This window comes from Fundulus heteroclitus, unplaced genomic scaffold (genome assembly GCF_011125445.2).
Source record: "Fundulus heteroclitus isolate FHET01 unplaced genomic scaffold, MU-UCD_Fhet_4.1 scaffold_143, whole genome shotgun sequence".
NCBI lineage: Eukaryota > Metazoa > Chordata > Actinopteri > Cyprinodontiformes > Fundulidae > Fundulus > Fundulus heteroclitus.
Genome location: NW_023396555.1, coordinates 345,606 through 365,663, shown reverse-complemented (window position 1 = coordinate 365,663; position 20,058 = coordinate 345,606). Strand labels below are relative to the sequence as shown.

General features: G+C 43.7%; 1 protein-coding gene across 2 annotated transcripts; it reads left to right on the top strand.

The window, feature by feature from the left end:
- Positions 1-201: 201 nt before the first annotated feature.
- On the top strand, positions 202-19,779 carry LOC118558668 (glutamate receptor ionotropic, NMDA 1). Of its 2 annotated transcripts, XM_036129171.1 has the most exons (10): positions 202-385; positions 3,627-3,745; positions 5,824-5,936; positions 6,014-6,162; positions 6,235-6,392; positions 6,482-6,643; positions 6,723-6,832; positions 6,919-7,064; positions 13,345-13,446; positions 18,669-19,779. In XM_036129171.1, exons 1-10 carry the CDS (start codon positions 254-256, stop codon positions 18,732-18,734), a joined length of 1,257 nt encoding a protein of 418 aa, XP_035985064.1. In that variant the 5' UTR covers positions 202-253; the 3' UTR covers positions 18,735-19,779. The 2 variants fall into 2 exon arrangements, with proteins under 2 accessions (XP_035985064.1, XP_035985065.1); XM_036129172.1 differs by lacking the exon at positions 13,345-13,446 and having other exon boundaries at positions 203-385.
- Positions 19,780-20,058: the final 279 nt, after the last annotated feature.

Genomic DNA, 20,058 nt, shown 5'->3' with positions numbered 1-20,058 from the left:
GATGGTACCGTAAGGCGGCTCAGGGGTTTTCACCAGAAAATTATTTACTCAGATAATTTTTCTGGTAAAACTTTGCTGGTTCAGGAGTCGCAGAGACGTATCACTGTTTCCTGCACAGGTTGTAATGCTGTTCTGATCGGGTTCTGTAGTCATATGTTTCTAACTGGACGAGTGGGAAGTGACAGGGCCAGTTTACCCAGCTCTGATCTACCTCCTGCAGGTGAACAACAGCAACAAGAAGGAGTGGAACGGGATGATGGGGGAGCTGCTGGGAGGCCTGGCCGACATGATCGTGGCCCCCCTCACCATCAACAACGAGCGCGCTCAGTACATCGAATTCTCCAAGCCCTTCAAATACCAGGGGCTCACCATCCTCGTCAAGAAGGTGAGCGAACTGCAGAGGTCCGTGTTCAGAACCAACAACATCAGACTGGTTCTGATCCAGATTCAGATTCTATCCTGTCATAACCCTGACCAGATATCCTCTTTGTTCACCCAAAGCGTTCTGACCCCCCGTCAGTCGGCTACCTCTGTCTCAGCTGAGAGATCTGAGGGGGAAAACATGTTTTCATAAGTTTTAACTTCTTTGTTAGACAAATATTTAATGTCTGCATCTCAATCCAACACTGAGCCAGAGTTGGTGTTTGAATCCAAGCTGCTGATTAGCTGTCAGACGTTTTCTTCACAGCTTCTCTGTGAGCAGATGCTGTGGGTCTCAGTGGGTGGACAGGCGTCAGAAAGCTGAAACTCAACTGATTAAGTTCATGTAAAACATCTCTGGATCAGAGATGTCATTTAAATCCCATATTAAAAAGGTTTCCAGAGTTTCCTTTTTTCACCTCCGGAATATTGCCAAAATTAGAAACATTCTGTCCAGGAGTGATGCCGAAAAACTAGTCCATGCATTTGTTACTTCAAGGCTGGACTATTGTAATTCTTTACTATCAGGAAGTCCACAAAATGCAGTTCGGGAGGGAGAGGGATCATATGTCTCCAATTTTAGCTTCCCTTCATTGGCTTCCTGTTAAATCAAGAATAGAATTTAAAATTCTCCTTCTAACGTATAAAGCCCTTAATAATCAAGCTCCATCATATATCAGAGCTCTGATTACCCCGTATGTTCCTAACAGAGCACTTCGCTCTCAGACTGCAGGTCTGCTGGTGGTTCCTAGAGTCTCTAAAAGTAGAATGGGAGGCAGATCCTTTAGCTATCAGGCTCCTCTCCTGTGGAACCAACTCCCAGTTTTGGTCCGTGAGGCAGACACCCCGTCTACTTTTAAGACTAATTGTTTTATGAAATCTTTATTCAGGTTCGGAAGAGATCAGCAATACACAAATAAAAACACAAACATTGTTTCTGTTAGAATAATAATAAGGCCCACATGTATTGTTCCCCACAGAATACAGCAACACAAAAGCAGCAAGCACTTCGCACACGCAAAGTAGCAAGCACTTAAAGCAACATGCTTTCAGACAGGCGTGATGTTCCATCTCTTAACATGGTACAGGACTGGGAAGTCGGTCAGTCCGGTTAGAGCACAATCCACGGGGCCGGGCGTCCACACGAACCCATGGCAGAGTTCACCGGACTGAGGGCAGTCTCCCCTTTATATACTTACAAACTAAGGACCAGGTGTGGAGAAAGAATGCAAATTTCTCCCTCCACAGCCGCCTTGTTTCCCAAAACATGTTTCCAAAACAGAAACCGTTCCCAGCATCTCAGCAGTGTGCGAAGCAAAATAACATGAGCGCAATCTATGTGAGAAATAAAATAACATAGCGCAAATCAGTGTGTGAAGCGCAATATAATTGTAGTTTCACGTGAATATATACAGAGTAAGGGATACAGAGCGCGAATCCGTGTGTGAAATGAGACATGTTGCTCCCAGTTTCCTGTGAACCCAGGTGTGAACAGTCCTTCTCACAACACATCGTCAGAAATTCCCACCACAAGTTAAAAACAAGTTATAACAAAATAACACATGTTGTTCTTAGTTTTATGTGAGAAACAAAATAACAGGCAAAAGTCAGAGCACAAGCATATATGTTGCTTTTAGTTTATGTGAACTCAAAAACAAGTACCAGTTCTTCCCATAATATAAGTGAAACAAGTTATATAAGCGATAAAAAACAAGCTAAACAAGTTATATACCTGACCAGTACTTTCCAAATTACATTGTCAAAGAGCAACAATAATTCTTTAATATATCACTAATCTTAAAACTTTCCTTTTTGACAAAGCTTCTAGTCAGAGTGGCTCATGTTACCCTGAGCTACCTCTATAGTTATGCTGCTATAGGCTTAGGCTACTGGAGGACATCAGAGCCTATTTCTCTCACTCTGCTGAATTCTCCTACTGCTCTCCAATCTGCATTGTTTGTTGTTATTTCAGCTTTTAACTTTTTTTTTTCTCTGTCATTTTCTCTTCATAGTAGGTCATTGTAATTTTCTCTGAATAGAACATAACTTCTTCTTGTCTCTCTTCTGTGTTCCTTTAATTATTCTGTCTTAATTTCTCCTCCACTACATTCACATGTTCTTCATCTAAACCTGTTTGCTAATGCCATGACCCGGATAAATGAAAACTTGCACAGGCTCCTGAATATCTGAATGGCTCCTCACTGAGCTTATAGCAGTTTCCATGTAGTCCATTCCTCCTTCATGGAAATCTGTGGAGAAACTTCAGGCTCATGCTGTTGTTCCCAGGATCCAGATTCTTGTTATTCTGGGTTTAGTTGTGTAGGAGATATATAGATGTAATGAGCAGAACCACTCAAATAAACTGTTTCTTTGGTTCAGCTGCTGATCCAAAGCTCAGAGGTGCATCTAAAAGACAACTGGAGCTCCTAAACTAAGCTTTTAGGTCCTGCTTCCAATTAATATACTGGATTTGTTCCAGTATCGATCAGATCCGGGAGCAGAGCCGCAGCTTTCACAATGTTTCTGCTCTGATCTTCACTGAGGCCCTTCAGCGAGCAGGAAGCCCAGATTCAACCAGATCACGGCACTTTGCTGTGTGAACCTGCTGAGCAGAGTTTCACACGCTGCTGCTCCTGCAGACAGACGCTGATCGATCGAGTTTTCAGCAAGTATTGATCGGTTGCATCTCCGCCTCTGTATTCTCATCACGCTGCTTCCTGAGGAGCTTTCTGGTGGACTCTCACGGTAAATCATCGCATCAGACCAGGAACCCGAGGCTCGACAGCAGCAGTGATGGATGACAGCTGGGTCAACATCTCAAAAGTGCATCCTTGTTTTAGAAACTGACTGAGGACCATTTCCATTCATTTCAACCCTTTCCATGGCCTTACTCTCACCCTAAACCTTACTGACACGTTGCCCAAAACAAGTGAGGACCAAAGAAGATCCTCACTTTACCTGAAAGTCCTGATTTTAGTGGTGAAATACTAAATTTATGTTCTGAATCAGCACACACACACACACACACACAGTTCAACAGTTTAACAGAAAAGTGAATCAGCGGGTGAAGGAGACTGTGACCACCAGCCAACGGTTTCAGGTCCATACCAGAACCAGAGTGTGTCCGGTGGATCTGAGGTCTTCTCTTGCGTGTATGAATGTGGTTTTCCCTCTCTGTGTTAACATTTATGTGTGTGTTTGTACAGGAAATCCCTCGCAGCACTCTGGACTCGTTTATGCAGCCGTTCCAGAGCACACTGTGGCTGTTAGTCGGTCTGTCGGTCCATGTGGTGGCAGTGATGCTTTACCTATTAGACCGGTTCAGGTAAACAGCACACCTGAGGACAGGCTGGGAACACAACAGTACATTGCAGTCCTTCCAAACATCTGCAAATGAATCTTTAGTCAGTCTCATTCTGAGGGGGATCCAAAGTACCAAACCAACTGTGCTGGATCTGCCTTTTTTGTTCCTTTCAATTGTTCAGTTTTAATTTCTCCTCCTCTACATTCACTTTATCTGAACCTCTCTACTTTCTGCTGCCGCTCTCTCTAGATAGGAGCTACTGAGACCTGTACCGGTTCCTCTCAGTTAAATAGAACCTCTTTATTTAAGCCTGTTTGCTGTAATTCTTTAAAATTTGCGCCGTTGCACTTCTGACGATCCTTAAAGTCAGACCTCTCAATGGGTCTTTTTTCTACAAAGTGAAAACTGCCCAAACATGAATAAAATTCTACAAATAATTTTTTTTAATTGATTCTATCTAAATGTCATAAATATTTGTGCATAATACATTAATATATATCCCGGACAGGCCCCCAATCTGGATGATAGCAAAATACTGCTCCTTTTGTTGATAATAATAATAATAATAACTAGAACATTTCTGAAGAAATTTAGAACGGGCATGCCACATGGTGTGTGCGTACCGGTAACAATATTTAGCGGAAGTAATGTTAAAAAATATCTTATGTTCATCACAGCCCCCGCAGTGGGCGTGGAAAATTGCCATTTTAAGCCAATGGAGCTACTCACGAACAAATTGAACCGTAAAAGTTATCCACAAAATTCCTTTTTTGTGAGTGCCAGAAGGGTCTAAAGATGAATCGGTGTTAGGCTCATGTCTGTACATTAAACAGTTTAGGAGTGAAGACAATGCGAAAACATGTGTCATTTGGGATTTTCAGTTCTGATATTTGAAGACAGCTCCATAGAAAATTAATGGAGAGCGTTTTGACTTTTTCGCGCTCTGGGGCTATTTGCAAAAATTATATAAATCCCACACCAATGAGGGTTACATTTTCTGAATCCAGACAAAAATACCTACATACAGGTGTAACATTTGTCCACATAGAGTGTAAATTGAGGGAGTAGGCTGAAGTTGTTCAGAGTTGCAGGCCCCAATAATGAACAGTACATTGCCTATAGGCGCAGATCCTAGAATCCTCCATGTGGGGCTGCTGCCTTTCTCCGGCGGTTGTTAGGCGAGAAGGGGGGTGGTAAACCAGTCCATTAAAGGAATGATTAGAATAAAAATATTATTAATTCAGTTTTATGTCAGTGCAGTTCAACAAATACTGTCTAAAGGAACTTTACAAGACAAAGAAATTCAGAGGTATTTGGTCAGCTGTCTCCAATAATATCCATCCATATTAGGATAGAATAGAAATCTCCTTTATTGTCCCTCACAGTGAAAATTGAAGTGTTCCTGTAGCAAAATCAAAGGCAAATTATCACTTTGCACCATTGCTTTACTGTCTCATTCTGTCTGATTGTTATGGTGTGTTCAGATGTCTTCTGTACTCCAGAGTGATTACTGCATTATTGTTTTATTGTATTATTGTATAAATCACCACATTGTCCAGTACAGAGTCAAATTACTTGCATGCAAACATAGACTTGGCAGCTGGTTCTGATTCTGATTTCAATTCAGTCGTCGTCATAAAGCAAAGGCGTCAAGTTGCGTGTAATACAGTGTAACGTTTTCTAAGCAATCAGCAATTCCTCCTCCTGAATGAGCACGCAGCAACAGCAGTGAGGAGAACTCTCCATTAACCTCCTGCAGAACCAGAACCAGGACCTGACTCGTGGCTGTTGGGACTGACTGAGGGTTTGAGAAGACAGATCTGTAAAATAATTTCTCTTGAAGTTAGTTATAACCACGAGGATGTTGCTTGTAATTATCAGCATCTGTTATCATGTCTGGTTCAGGATCCACTAAAGTCTGAAATATCCAAGTTATATAACATATATAAGTGGTGTATTTGTTACTCTGCACAAATTTGTCACAGGTTGGCAACACTGTGGAGGCTGATCTGATTGCTTCTGGCCCCACAGCATCTCATGTTTGATCAAATCTGAAATAACCCCTTTGAACCCCTGTGTGTCGTTGCTTGTGTCTGCAGCCCGTTTGGAAGGTTTAAAGTGAACAGTGAAGAAGAAGAAGAAGACGCCCTCACCCTGTCCTCCGCCATGTGGTTCTCGTGGGGAGTTCTGCTGAACTCTGGGATCGGAGAAGGTACCTAGTGTTTCCATGCCAGGCGTCTCTGCCGCAGGCGGCGGGGCCTCATGCTGCTCTGGTTTCTTCCTCTGCAGGGGCTCCCAGGAGCTTCTCAGCCAGGATCCTGGGGATGGTGTGGGCGGGGTTCGCCATGATCATCGTAGCATCGTACACTGCCAATCTGGCAGCCTTCCTGGTGCTGGACCGGCCTGAGGAGCGCATCACTGGCATCAACGACCCCAGGGTGAGAGCACGCTCAGTCCGGCGCTCTGCTTTAGGTGACGAGGTCAGAAAGTAACAGCTGTTCTGCCCCCAGCTGCGTAACCCGTCAGATAAGTTCATCTACGCCACAGTGAAGCAGAGCTCGGTGGATATCTACTTCAGACGGCAGGTGGAGCTGAGCACCATGTACCGGCACATGGAGAAGCACAACTACGAGAGCGCCGCCGAGGCCATCCAGGCTGTCCGAGACAAGTAGGAGCCGTCCACAGCTGTTATGCTCCTGCAGGCTGACGCCGCCCTAACGCTGTCCACATGTGCTGTTGCTGCTCCTCCCTTCTCAGCAAGCTGCACGCCTTCATCTGGGACAGCGCCGTGTTGGAGTTCGAGGCGTCGCAGAAGTGCGACCTGGTGACGACGGGGGAGCTGTTCTTCCGCTCCGGCTTTGGGATCGGAATGAGGAAAGACAGTCCCTGGAAGCAGAACGTCTCTCTGGCCATTCTCAGGTATCCAGCGACGCAGCAATCCCCCGCCGATGTGCTTGTTTGGCTCCGCCCACTGATGCCCAGCCCGCTCTCTCCGCAGTTCCCATGAGAACGGCTTCATGGAGGATCTGGACAAGACGTGGGTTCGATACCAGGAGTGCGACTCCAGAAGCAACGCGCCCGCCACCCTCACCTTCGAGAACATGGCAGGTAGGCAACAGGCTCCGCCATCATCATCATCCTCATCATCATCCTCACTCAGGTGTGAAGGGAGCTGTATTGTCCTTCGTCCCCAGGTGTGTTCATGCTGGTTGCCGGCGGCATCGTCGCAGGGATCTTCCTCATCTTCATCGAAATCGCTTACAAACGACACAAAGATGCACGCAGGAAACAGATGCAGCTGGCCTTCGCCGCTGTTAACGTGTGGAGGAAGAACCTGCAGGTACGTTACTGTCAGCAGGAGGAGGTTCAGGTCGCTGGCCGGTCAGCTGAGGAGGAGGAGGAGGAGGTGGTGCTGATTGCGTTTTATCCTCATGTTCTGACTAAAATGTCTTTTTTCCTGCCACAGTTTGTTTCCAGGAAATGTTTTTGTCATGTGACCTGTATGTCGTGTTGCTCGTGTTGTCATGCTGTGATTGGCTGTACTGATCAGGTTTGAGCTGATTGGGAGGTTTGTGTGAGATCAGGAGTGTCGAGAGGCTCGGGTTCAGCAGCAGAACCGCTGAGCCGTCTGGAACGGGTCGTTTCCTCGACCTCGTCGCCTCCCAGCAGCTCAGCACCATGTTTCCTCCACGCCCAGCCTGTTTCCCGTCTGTAGTAACGCTCTGTCTCCTCCAGCCAGTCACACCTGAGCTTCATCCAGGATTCCATGGACTGGGTCTGTGGGATGCTTTGTTAGCTGGAAGCAGCAGGAACTGAGCAGGAGGCGGCTGAGGCTCTTCTTGGTGTTTATGAGTTTGATCTTTAATGATTTCAGATTAACAGGACAGCTGGATGGCAAGCAGAGCGCCTCCTGCAGGTCTTCCTCACCATCCCTGACCGCTAGATCCAATATGGCAGCATTAAACAAGCTGAACATCTGCAGTAATATACCAAAGATTAGTTTCTCCATAAACAATCGGTGCATTCACACCGAACGCAAATAAGCCGTGGGACGCTTAACAATTCGCTGCTCTCTCTTGGAAAGAATCCCCCCCCCCCCCCCCCCCCCCCGATCGCTTCACCACGCCATGTCATAGGAGGAGCGTCTATCCCAGGGGTGTCAAACTAATTTTGGTTTAAGGGCCGCATACAGCAAAATCTGACCTCAAGAGTGCCACACGAGTAAACTCATTGCAAGATTAAATAGAACTAATAAAATTGGACTTGTTGTTGATTTTTATATTAAATTAATTTCACATTTACACAAGTTATTATAAATAACCTCAGCGTTTTTAAGAAAAGTATGTGCAATTTTAACAATACTTTTACTCAGTTAAACATTTACTTGTGCGTTATGCATAAGAACTGATCACAGTGATTGTACAATGTTGAAAAACATTTATTCAAATTTTTTGGAACTTAAAAACACTGTCCTGCATGACAAAATACATCAAACAGATAAAAATTAAAAAATGATTTAAAATCAATTTTCCACATCTGAAGCTCAGTGCTACCACCTACTGATTAAAACACAGCGCCCCTCGTGGACAATATAGGAACTGCACATTTTTAATTAAATGAAGTACATGTTTTTTTTAATAATTGTTTTATCATTCTCTTCCTTTTATCTCCTCTTTCTTTCACCTTTTCTTTTTTCTTCTTGTTCTTCCTTTCCTCTCCTACTTTCCCATTGTAGTGTCCATATCATTTGAGATATTCCCCACATGAATCATAATAAAGCTATTCACATTCATAAATCAAGCGAAGCACTATGGCAAAAGCAGTACTGCTCCACTTGTGAAAGTCAAATCTGATGAGTTCTTTTTGACATTAAGACAACAATTCTTATTGCCACATTGCCAGACAGGACACTGTCTGGCAATTGTTCAACAATGTTTTGTTGAACAATGATAATGCATTTAGCCACTGTGCCGGACTAAATTGTTCGGTGGGCCGTATGTTTGACACCCCTGGTCTATCCGGTTCCTCTTGTCTCTTCAACATACCGTGATGGAGATGGATTTCATCCAATGAGTTACTGAATGTAATGTGGAACGCTGAACAGTGGCGTTGGCAGCCATAGGTCCATCAGACCCTGCAGAGACGCACCGCGTCCTCCAGGAGCTGCTGCCCCACATCAGGGGATGGATCTCCATCCGGCACACGAGCTACAGGCGTCTTCGGTCAGTAAATCCGCAGTTGCTCAATAGAAACACAGCCTCTGTCTAAATGTGACACATGAAAAACACTTTTGTAGTTAAAGGGACGAGGAACACCCTTGATATGATGTAAATTGACTGAAAAGTTCAGATTTTTTTAACTCAGCTGAAATGTCGCTTCTCTCTATTCACAGTTTTGCTCTGTTTGCTCCATCGGTGCCGTTCATCGACCAAAGCGTCTCGTTCACGTCGCAGACCGTTAATCCGCTCTTGAAATCGCCCTTACATGGGATAACTCGGTCTCGTTCCTGTTCGGGGTGAACGCACCTATAGAGAACCTGTTCCTAAACAAGCAGAACTCACTGCAACAGTTTAAAAATCAGCGTTAGTGTTAAATGTTAGCTCTTAAAGCAGAACCTTAGGCTCCTCAGTGCTCTGATTGGTTCAAGTACAGCTGATGAATCCAGGCTGTACATGTGGAGCAGACTGCATGATGTTAGGGGTGGGAGGGGGGTGTTAGCATAAAATATATAGACCAAATCACAGGAAGATTTACATAAAACTCTCAAAGGATTCATCAAACACAGCTGGAGTCAATTTGCAGCTTTTATTGTGAAAATCTAACAAAAGTTAAGACTTTAACGTCATCTGTGTTCATCGGAGCCAAAGTGAACGCAGCTTTAAGGCGAGACAGGCTTGAACCAGGTTACAGGTGGGATGCCTTCAGCATTCACACGACAAACTTTTTTCTAGTCAGGCTAATCAAACGCTGCGCAGGTACAAAGGGCAGCAGGTGATACCGAGCGTCAGAAAAGCAGCATGAGCAGAACATCCACAGTGTGAATAAAAACTCAGAAGGTCAGACAACCAGGACTGGGTCCCAGTTTCAGGCGGAGCTGCCGGCTTCAGTCTGATGGATGAAGCTTTTCTGATGGATGAAGCTTTTCATCCAGCAGAGACTGTCGCCCCTAAAGGGATGCAGCTCAGAGAGGTTCAGCCTCACAGGAGCAGAATCTGACTCTGATGATCAACAAGCTATTATGGATGCTAACCAGAGGCTGAGACAAGCAGTGATGAGGAGAGTTATCCTCATCACTGCTTGATGTGAATTACTGTTGCCTGAGAGAGGAGCCCTGAGGAACTCCACACGCAAACTTTGTTTGCTCCTATTAATAAGTAGCATTTGATACAAAGCAGTCCCATTCTGCCATTTGATGACAGATAACCCGACACACTTTTCCAGCCTGTATATATTGACCAACTGTGTCCAACGCAGCTCTGAGGTCCATTAAAAGGCTCAGAAATCCTTCTCATAATGTCGGTTTTCAGTTTGGAGTTAATACACTGCAAAAACGGATCTAAAATAAAATGAGTGTTTTTGTCCTAGATTTGAGTAGGTAAATAAGATTATCTGCCAAGAGAATGAGTATTTTTACCTCTAAAATAAGATAATTAGACAGACTGCACTTGAAATAAGATGATGGAGATGAGTTGTTCCTATTTTTAGTGCAAAAATCTTATTCTATTGGCAGATCATCTTATTTACCAGCTCAAATCAAGGAAAACTACACTAATTTTAAGAACATTTTACTTATATTTAGTTCAATTTTTGCAGTGTATTTGTGGGCCTGGCTTCACCATTCTGAATGTGTTTGCTCGCTAATATTTTTCCTTATGTCGGGAAAAATAATTCCCATCTGGATGGGATCCAGGAATTTCTGTAAGCACATTATGGCCCGACCCGTTAGTCATGTTCTCTCCGTAACTGCGAAAAACAATAAAACTCCTCATTCCTTTTCAATAATTAATGTGAAAGACAGAAGGAAAAGGTATATAACTCAAACTGAACTCAGTTCAGACCCTGAAGCTGGGGCGGCGTTTAGGCTGCAGACCCGGTTCTGTTGCAATAAAAGGATGATTGAACGTGGTTCTGACAGCACGGCCTGGAGCTGAAGCGGGGCTGCATAAAGCTGGCCAGCCGGTCATAATGTTGTGGCTGATCAGGGAGATCCTTGTTTAAAGCACAAAGTGAGGACCGTGCCTTGACTTCCATTCATTTTAAGCCTTTTTATGGCCAAACCCAAACCTGAACCTGATTGAAGCCTTAGAGCTAAATGCCTAGCCCAGAAAAAGGTCCTCACTAGTAAAATGAGCACAAAATGTTCTGGTTCTGCTGTAATAACTCAGAGAGGGGGAGAGCTGGGACATCAGCAGGAACAGACTGAAGGCTGCAGGGGACAGAAAACCTGCTGCTGGCTGAACAGATGGACCACAGTCAACATTCAGCATTTAGGGTTCTGTTCCCAGTGGTTCTGGTAAACTGCTACAAACGGCTTCTACATCCGACTTTATTAATCCACCACTTCATCCAGAACATATATAAGTCCTTACATTAAGCCACTCGGATCCACAGAGATTAAACTTCATGTTTAGTGTCGTTACAAACCCACTGCTGATTCAGCAGAACCGGAGCTTCTGGTTCGTGCTGATTCAGCAGAACCGGAGCTTCTGGTTCCTGCCTGTAACCCGTCGGGCTGGAAGCTGATGCTGAGGAGACAGATGCAGGTTCTCAGCCTGCCTGAAGCCGGTCCAAACATCAGAATCAGAACTCTTTGGGCTGTTCTGGATCACACGGGTTGCTGGCAGGTTCTTCCAACATGGAGCGCGCTCAGTGCGACCTTCCTCCTCTCTGCAGAGTCTTATATCTAAACAATATTTATGTCCTTGTATCGACTATCAGGGAGAGCAATCAGAGCGAGTTCCACATTTAAAATTGAAAAACTGGAGTATGTTCATAAATACTTTGATATTTCCTGTTTTATTAAAACCTCTTTAACAGAGAAGATGTCACATTTTAACCACTGAGCCTCTGAGTAGTTTCTCCTCATCAGTCTGAGGCTTCAGTCATAGTTCTGCCAGCGCGAGTCTCCTTCAGGGGAACGATTAGCCGGTTCTTTGGTACCAAAGCTGAGCTGAAACTGAGTTAAACTGTCTTCCTGGAAGAAGTCCATCTGTGCAGCAGGCGCTGCCAAAACCCTGCAGACGTTACGAGCAGCATCTCCTCAAATAAACGCTAAACCGTCTCCCACTGCAGGAACTCAGGAGGAGTTTGCATCCGTTCTGGGTCTCAGAGTGACTGAAGTATTCCTGGTTGTTATTGCAGAACCTCTGAACCGGGTCTGGACCTGCTGGTCCTGCAGAGATCCTGCTGATCTCTGGCTTGCTAAGGCGTTCTGGCGGCAGCGCCTTTGTAAAGCGTGTGAGCCGTGACTAAACATGAAACATTAACAACAGGTGGCGACAACTCATGGTGCCGCCTGTTACAACGGTAACTCTGATCTGTTTGGGCTCATAAACGGGTTAAAACGTCTCAGAAACACTGAGGAACAGTGCGACTGACACAAAGAACAGCTAAAAACAGTCGAGTAGGACGTTTTACTCTGTTGATGCCGGTAGCGGCCATCTTGAATCCTGAAGTCAGGCATGGTCGTGTTTTTTCCAGCTTACAAAACATATATATAGAAAAAAACAACCAATAAGCTGCTATTAAACATACTTTTCATTAAGCCCCCAATTTTTGTATGAAAATAATGTTTTTTTTATTGGTCTGATGCAATATTGTAATCTAAAATGCTGTGTTTGTATTAGCTGCAGGTGGATAGAAAATCATAATTAGCAGAAATTCAGTTCAATTGAAAAATACTTTATTAATCATTGATACCGAAGGGAAATTAAATAAAGGTTTTCAAACATCATCAGTCTGTGTTAATTAATCTATATGATGTGTTTTCCTCAGGAAACTTAGTTGCTGAAATAAATTAACCTTTTAATAATATTCTGATTTATATATATATATATATATATATATATATATATATATATATATATATATATATATATATATATATATATATATATATATATATATATATATATATATATATAAACTAAGCAGTTTAACTAGAGGTGAACTAAATGTAATGATATATTTTATATTCAGAGGTAAAGTCAGGTCAGGTGGTTTTGAAGCAATCTATGTTATTATAATTTGCAGATGTTCAGTTTTTTTCTCATGATCATCGTTATTAATACTAAAATTTAACATATGTTTAAAAACGTTATAAAAATTTGTTGAATTTCCACTTTAGTGTTTGATTCATGTGGGAATTTTTTTTTCCAGCTGTTGTTGTGTAGAAGCTAAGCTTGCCCTCCGCAATATGGCGGAGGAGCTGCGGCGCCTCCTCAGGGAGGGAGGCCTGCTCCTCTGTCCTTGGGTTCATCTTTCTAACTCTGTGACTGTCTTGCTGGTCCTCTGCTCCATCACACACATCCCCGCGTCGCCCCCTGCAGGTGTGAGTGGGCGCTGCAGTGTCGCTGCTGCTTGTTAATGTGTGTGTGCACATATCGTATGATTTATTTTAGGATAGGAAAAGTGGTAGAGCAGAGCCCGAGCCCCAAACCTCTTTTAGGTCCATCACTTCGACCTCCGACCTCAAACGCCGTATGGCCCCCGGGGACGCCACGGTAAGGACATGAAGCCCACCTGTCCTCCTCCCCTCTGTCCCCCATGCTCTTTATTTCTATCGTTTCCTGTCCGTCTCCTTTTCTTCACTTCACCACCTTTATGTTCCTCATCAGCACGGATCACTCCAGTTCTCATCTGTCCTCTGATCCCTCATCAGCAGCTCCATCGACACCCTGCCGACCCGTCCCACCTGTTCCTCATCCATCCATCACCTGTCCCACAGTCAGACAGTCAGTCAGATAGACAGTCAGTCAGACAGACAGACAACCAGGCAGGCAGGCAGGCGTGTCTGATGCCTGCAGGAAGCTCAGGCTCCAGTTTTATTCCCACACTGATCACGTCGTCCTCTTGCAAAGGAGAAGGGAAGAGGGCCAGCTTGTGTGGTTTCCCGTGTTTGTCTGTCTCGTCTTTCCTGTCTGTCTCTTCCTGTCCTGTCTCCTCTCCTCCGCTGCACTAATGGCCAGCATCTCGTCCTCGCAGGTCGGCCAGCGGCGGCTTGTTTCTCTCCTCTAACCCGTCTCTGTTTCAGAGTCTCTGGTGGCCGTCGGTTCTCCCAATGACAGACGCGTAGCTCCTGATTTTTCCCGCTGTCTGACTCCTCCGCTTCAGATCTGAGCGATAATCTGAACTGTTGATGGCTTTGAAATCGGTTTTCTGCTTCTCTCCTCTCTCCGATCTCCTCGTGTTTTTATTTTCCTGCGAAGGGGGGCAGACAGCTGCCTCCTTTTCTCCAGGACGGAGGCAGCTGCCTAACGGACAAAGTGTGGGTGCAGACTCATCTTTCTTTGTGATCATCTCTTTATTTCCTATATGAGTGTTCTTCTCTCTCAGTGGATTTAAATGGTGTCCAGACTACATGCTGTGCTACACACACACTGCCTCTGTCCTCCTCTGCAAGCACGACCGACTGTAGGCCCTGAAACACACACACACACACACACACAGCCCTTCCTGTTTGAACGCAGCTCACAGACTGCAGGTTAGAGCGAACAGCTTCATCAGCACTGGTGGACAAACGGAAGTGGACTCCCTGATGTTCAGAGCTGAGAGGAAGGGGGGGTTCTGCAGGAACGTTCTGTCAGGTTCTGAAAGAGTTCGTCAAAGATGAGGCTAGGAGAGGGACAGCTGCTGGTCTGAGGAAGAAGATGATGAAGAACCAGGGTGGATTCGCTCCGCGTAGAGAAAAAATACGAAACGGTAGAAAAACCTGAAGCTTTCCGTTAAAAGTGCAGCATGTGGTTAAAGAGTGAAGCCTGAACAGCATCACGCAACCACAGCTGCATTTAAAGGGTTATTATGGGATGTGTTTCAGTAAGAGCTGTTGCCACGGGAAGACCGAAGGATACCAGAGAGGAAGTCAGGCAGGTGTGTGAGGATTGTCCAGGACAGGTGAGGGTGACAAGGTGGAGGTAGGAGTACATCTACTAAGCCCCTCCCTCTTTATCAGGGCTTTGAACCGGTTCAAGGAAGGAAAACGAAAACCGGGAACTTTTTGTATTTTACAGGGAACAGAAATTAAACCGGACACGTTATTGTTTTTTATGTTCTGGAACTGAAACACTTATTTACAAATAATGGTAACCGGTTAATGCCGGTTTTATTTCGTTCCTCAAAGTTTTCGTTGCCTAATTAACTAAAAAAAATATATATTTTCCTGCGCACGTTACCATGACGGCTGAGGTTCACTTCCTGTGTGACATCACATCACACATTCGCTGACTGAATGGAGAGAGAGCGATGTCTCCACTAGAGCTACACATCTTAAATAAGAGGTAAATTACGATCCATCATTACGTAAAACGCTCATTCCAAACACAATATCAATAGCTGGTTTAAGCTGGATGAGAAAGATGTGACATAATTCTATAGCATTAAACAGCTGACAGGAACGAAATTAACCGTTCCGGGAACAGTATTTTTTTTGTTCTAACCGGTTCGGGAACGTCAATTTATTGGTGGAACTCATAACCGGAAACGTTATAATTCCGTTTCTGTTCCGAACGAACCGAATGGGGGAAAAAATCGGTTCAAAGCCCTGCTCTTTACAGTGCTGATGGGATGGTTTTAGATTATAGAATAGATTATACTTTATTGTCCCCATAGGGGAAATTTGTCTTGGACTACATGTGATAAAATCAAATAAACAAATAGATGATAGACCCTGTTTAAAATTCAAAGTTTAACAGTTTTTCTGATCATTTAAAATGTCCAGTTTTTTTGTGATAGAACCTGTACAATTAAACTGAAACTGGTGAGTATAATTTCTCCAAAACTACTCTGTGTGGAGAAAATACACTCACCATAAGCTATAACAGCTTCAACCGTTCTGGGAAGGCTCCCCACGAGCTTTAGGAGTATTTATGGGATTCATGACCAATTCTTCCTGCAGAGCATTTGTGAGATTGGACACTGATGTTGGATAAGAAGGTCTGGCTTGCAGTTTGACTCATACCACAGTTGTTCAATTGGTGTGAGGCCAGTAAGGTTCATTCAAAGCAAACTTCATTGTTTCATCTTTAATCGACCTTAATGATAATACATTTTATTAGTAATGCACTTTTTATTTAAGCATAATTTCCAAATGCTACACGATAAAACAGTAGCTAAAATGAAAATAGAGTGCATAATAAATAAATAAATAGAAGGAAAACTGAAAAAAAGAGTTCAATCAACCCCCCCCCCCCCTCCCCTTTAAAATGTGGGTTTGTTTGTAGCACATTTCAGTAACAAGACGATTCAAAGTGCGGAACATGAACAAAAGAAAACATACAGAGGAAAGCACATTGCAGAGGAATAATAACAGCTGGTCAAGATGAGTTGAACTGGAAAAACGTGTCCTGAAGAGAGGGTTCAGGAAATGTCAGATGGCCGAACCTAGAGTGGAGACCTGACTAAGATGGCTTCAGTCTGTTTAGCTGAAAGAAGTTTTGCTTCATCCATGTCTTTGTCTCCTCCAGCCATGTGGTCAGAGTGGATGATGGCAGGACAGCAGAGGAGGTGGGTTTTGTCCAACGGTAGAGATGAATGGCCGAGCATGTAGAGAAGGGGTGTCCAAACTTTTCAAGACGTTTTACCTCATCTTCAAAATATGATAATTTTAAAGGAGATAGCTACTCACATTCGCCCGCTCTTGTTCCAACCTTCAGTTGTACTGTTTGCCAGCCAGTTGCCAGATCCTTTTGTTAGCAAAACATTTAACTTACCCGTCCAGATGGAAAGCTGCAGCCTCCGCGTGGCTCTGAGCCTCTTTGCTTCCTTTAGTCGGCACCAACACACAAAAGCTTGGCCGATGTTCACCCTTGTTTTGCTTCCTTTTTGGTTTGCTTGAATCTGAGAAACGTGACACTGAGAAGAAGCCATTTTTCAGCCCTAATGGAGCAACGCCTGAGCTCCATCTCATGTGACTTCAACCCACCATTCCCATTGGTGCAGAATCCTAATCTCATAACAACATTGGCTAACGGACAACTGGACTGTTTTTATATTACCGCAAAAACGACTTTTAGGTTCGTCCTCGCGGAAAATAAGGGGGCATCTAAACCCACATTTTCTAGGCTACACGATGTTTTAGAAGCCACGCGTACAGGCGTGTCTGTCAGAATGGCCGCTTTTATGCTACGCACAGAGGAACACGTATTTTCCTCTGTGCCTAACAAGGGGACCTTTTAAACCCTAAATTCTCAAGGTGCACAGTATTTTCGGAACCCTGGCCAAGGATTCCCGGACTCTCACCTCTGTGACCGCACGCAAATCCCAAATTCTCATCGACACGTTTGCAAACAATTATCCTCAAACCTTTCTCTGCCTTTAGAAATACAAAAAGTCGGCCCTCCAGGAAGAAAAAGACACTAGGAGATGAATGAAATCTCCTTACCTTTTTTGTGCGGCCGCACGTTGTGTTTTTCTTCCGGAATGGCGTCCTGACCGAAAAAACGGAAGTTGGTACGTCGTCCTTTGGGTCCGGGCGGAAACACCAATTTGTTACTGTTTCACCGTGCCATGACTACGGTGAAGCACCCTCGGTGGACCCAGTTCGTTTTACCCAGTCAGGCGACTCCCACTTACTTTTTACCTTGAATGTAGGACGCATAAAACAGACAAGTATGCTTTTAGTTATATTTTATCTAGGTAAAGACAGAGAAATAGTTACAGTCACACCAGCGCTGATGGGCCCCTGATCGGCAGGAGGCCTCGAGTGCTCATCACGCAAACATTATAAAGGGATCTCGGGACACACCCATACAAGGGCGGTACACATCCAAACTGTGACATCAGCAGGGAAGCTGCGTCACCTCCAGGGTGGTATCTGATAGATATGTGCCAATCTTTTGGGTCAGTGCCATCTAAGTGTGCCATGCAGTTCTGGGATAAACAGCTCGTTCCACTTGACCTTGTTGATATCCTAACAGTAACCAGAAGTAAATATTATATTTTGGACTTTTGAGGGAAATTGCAACTTTTATTCTGCACCACTCTAGACATTCTGTGGATGTTTTTTAATTTTTATCGTTTTGATGAAAGGTTGCAGCCATGACCTTCAAATAAACACATTTGTCAGATTTTCTGTAAGAAAGGGATGTGCAAATCATTGTAGATCCGAAAGTCAATAGCCTTATTAAGAGATGGTCATCCACTTTGCAAGTTATTTTGGGTTTAATTTAAAAAAGGAATTATTTTTAGTCTAGCAAAATAATTTAATGGCAATAAAATTTGAACTCTGAAAGATGTCCATGTCTCCCTGTTCTTCCTTAGCAGGACCCCTACTCTGAATTTCTTTTTCATGTAATCAGGTTAAATCAGTTGTACCCAAACTAAGTAATCCAAAAGAAATTATTGCTGTAATTTGATTATTTTAACACGCCATATAAATTGGTATCTCAGGTTTTGGACAGGCATAATGTAGTCTCGGTGTGTGAGGTTGCTCACAGAAGTGAGAATGCTCAGGGAGTTTGTGTGCATGCTCAGACACATGAAAAATTAGGGGGGAACATTGGGCATCAGTAAAGCTGCCTTGAAGTTTTAACCTGATGCAGGAGGTCCAGCTCTGATGGAGCCACTTCTCACAGACTTCCTCCACCACTGCTGATAGCTGTTCACAAGAGAAACTCTGGATCAGGACAAACTCAGTGTGAGTGAGCTCAGGCAGAACCCTTAGGCTCTGTCAGAGTTTGATTAACGCCTTTTATTCTTTCTCTCCCTGTTTTTGTTCCTCCACCTTTAGCCGTACCCAACGGACATCACCGGCCAGCTCAACCTATCAGATCCCTCCGTCAGCACCGTGGTCTGAGAGAGAGCCGCAGAGGCCGGGAGGGCTTCACTGCTGCTGAGCCACACACACACAAAACACAAAGATATATATATATATATATATATATATATATATATATATATATATATATATATATATATATATATATATATATATATATTTAGTGTGTGTGTGTATGTTTGTGTGTTTTATTTATACATGTAAACATATATATGGGAAATATACATGTTTACATGTATAAATGTCCCCACACCACAATGCGTCCCCATTAAGATGGGTTAAATTATGAACCTCACAGTCATAGTAAAACAGACACACTCACACACACACTCACACACACACACACACACACACGCACTCGCCTTGCTCTGCTTGTAGCTGCCAGCGTCCTGCAACCAGAGGGTCTTTTATTTTGAAGGAACTCTGTCAGACCGCTCTTATTCTGGTGTGTGAAGTTGTACAGTTTGTTCTGTTTCCTGTCAGTCCTGACACTGATCCACTGACATATCAAACATCCTGACCAGTTACAGAGCCTGTTCAAACTGGTTTTAATGGTTGTAACTGCTTTTTAAACAGCGATCTGCGCTCATAAATCCAACAATGCTGTTTCCTTTAAATGTGAACTAACACAGCCCTGTTGATCAGGAAGTAACCAATCAAAAGCCTGATCCTGTGGTAAGTGGGTGGAGCCTCTGAGGAAGGAAGTTGCTCTTTAACAGGAGGCAGAGGTTTTTCTCTAGTCAACCTGCAGCTCAACTGTTCAGGGAACTTGTTGCTCTGTTTTCAGGGAAACTGCACTGTCTCTATTTGTTATGCATCCTAAACGTGATACAAAAAAAATATATATTTTAGTACATCAAAAACTGCAGCTTTTAGCTACAAGATTAAATTACTGATGTATTGATGTTTTAATTGTAGATAGCTGCATATAATATAACAATACATTTCTGCATATTTAATGTTAACCTTTCCCTCACTTTTCACTGTTGCTGCAACTATATGAGTATAAAGTACTGCCATGGGTTTCCACTGGATCAAATAAGAATAAACCTCTTTATTTAATAACCTCTTTAGTGTCTGGGACTGGAAATTTAAACGTAACCGAAAAAAGAAAGAGGAGCTTTAAAGAGAACTGCTGACATCTAAAACAGCCTGTGACAGATTATCCTGGAGATCATTTGTTAGTAATTAACGTTTATGTTTTAGTAGGTAATGAATAAAAGGGCACCGCCCCCTAATCCACCAGGAGCCTTTAAAATATGACAGTTTGTAAAAGTCCAGGTCTAGAATTAATTTGTGCATTTTGTGGAGCCAGATTAAAGCTGCCTTCTGGGGAGTTAGG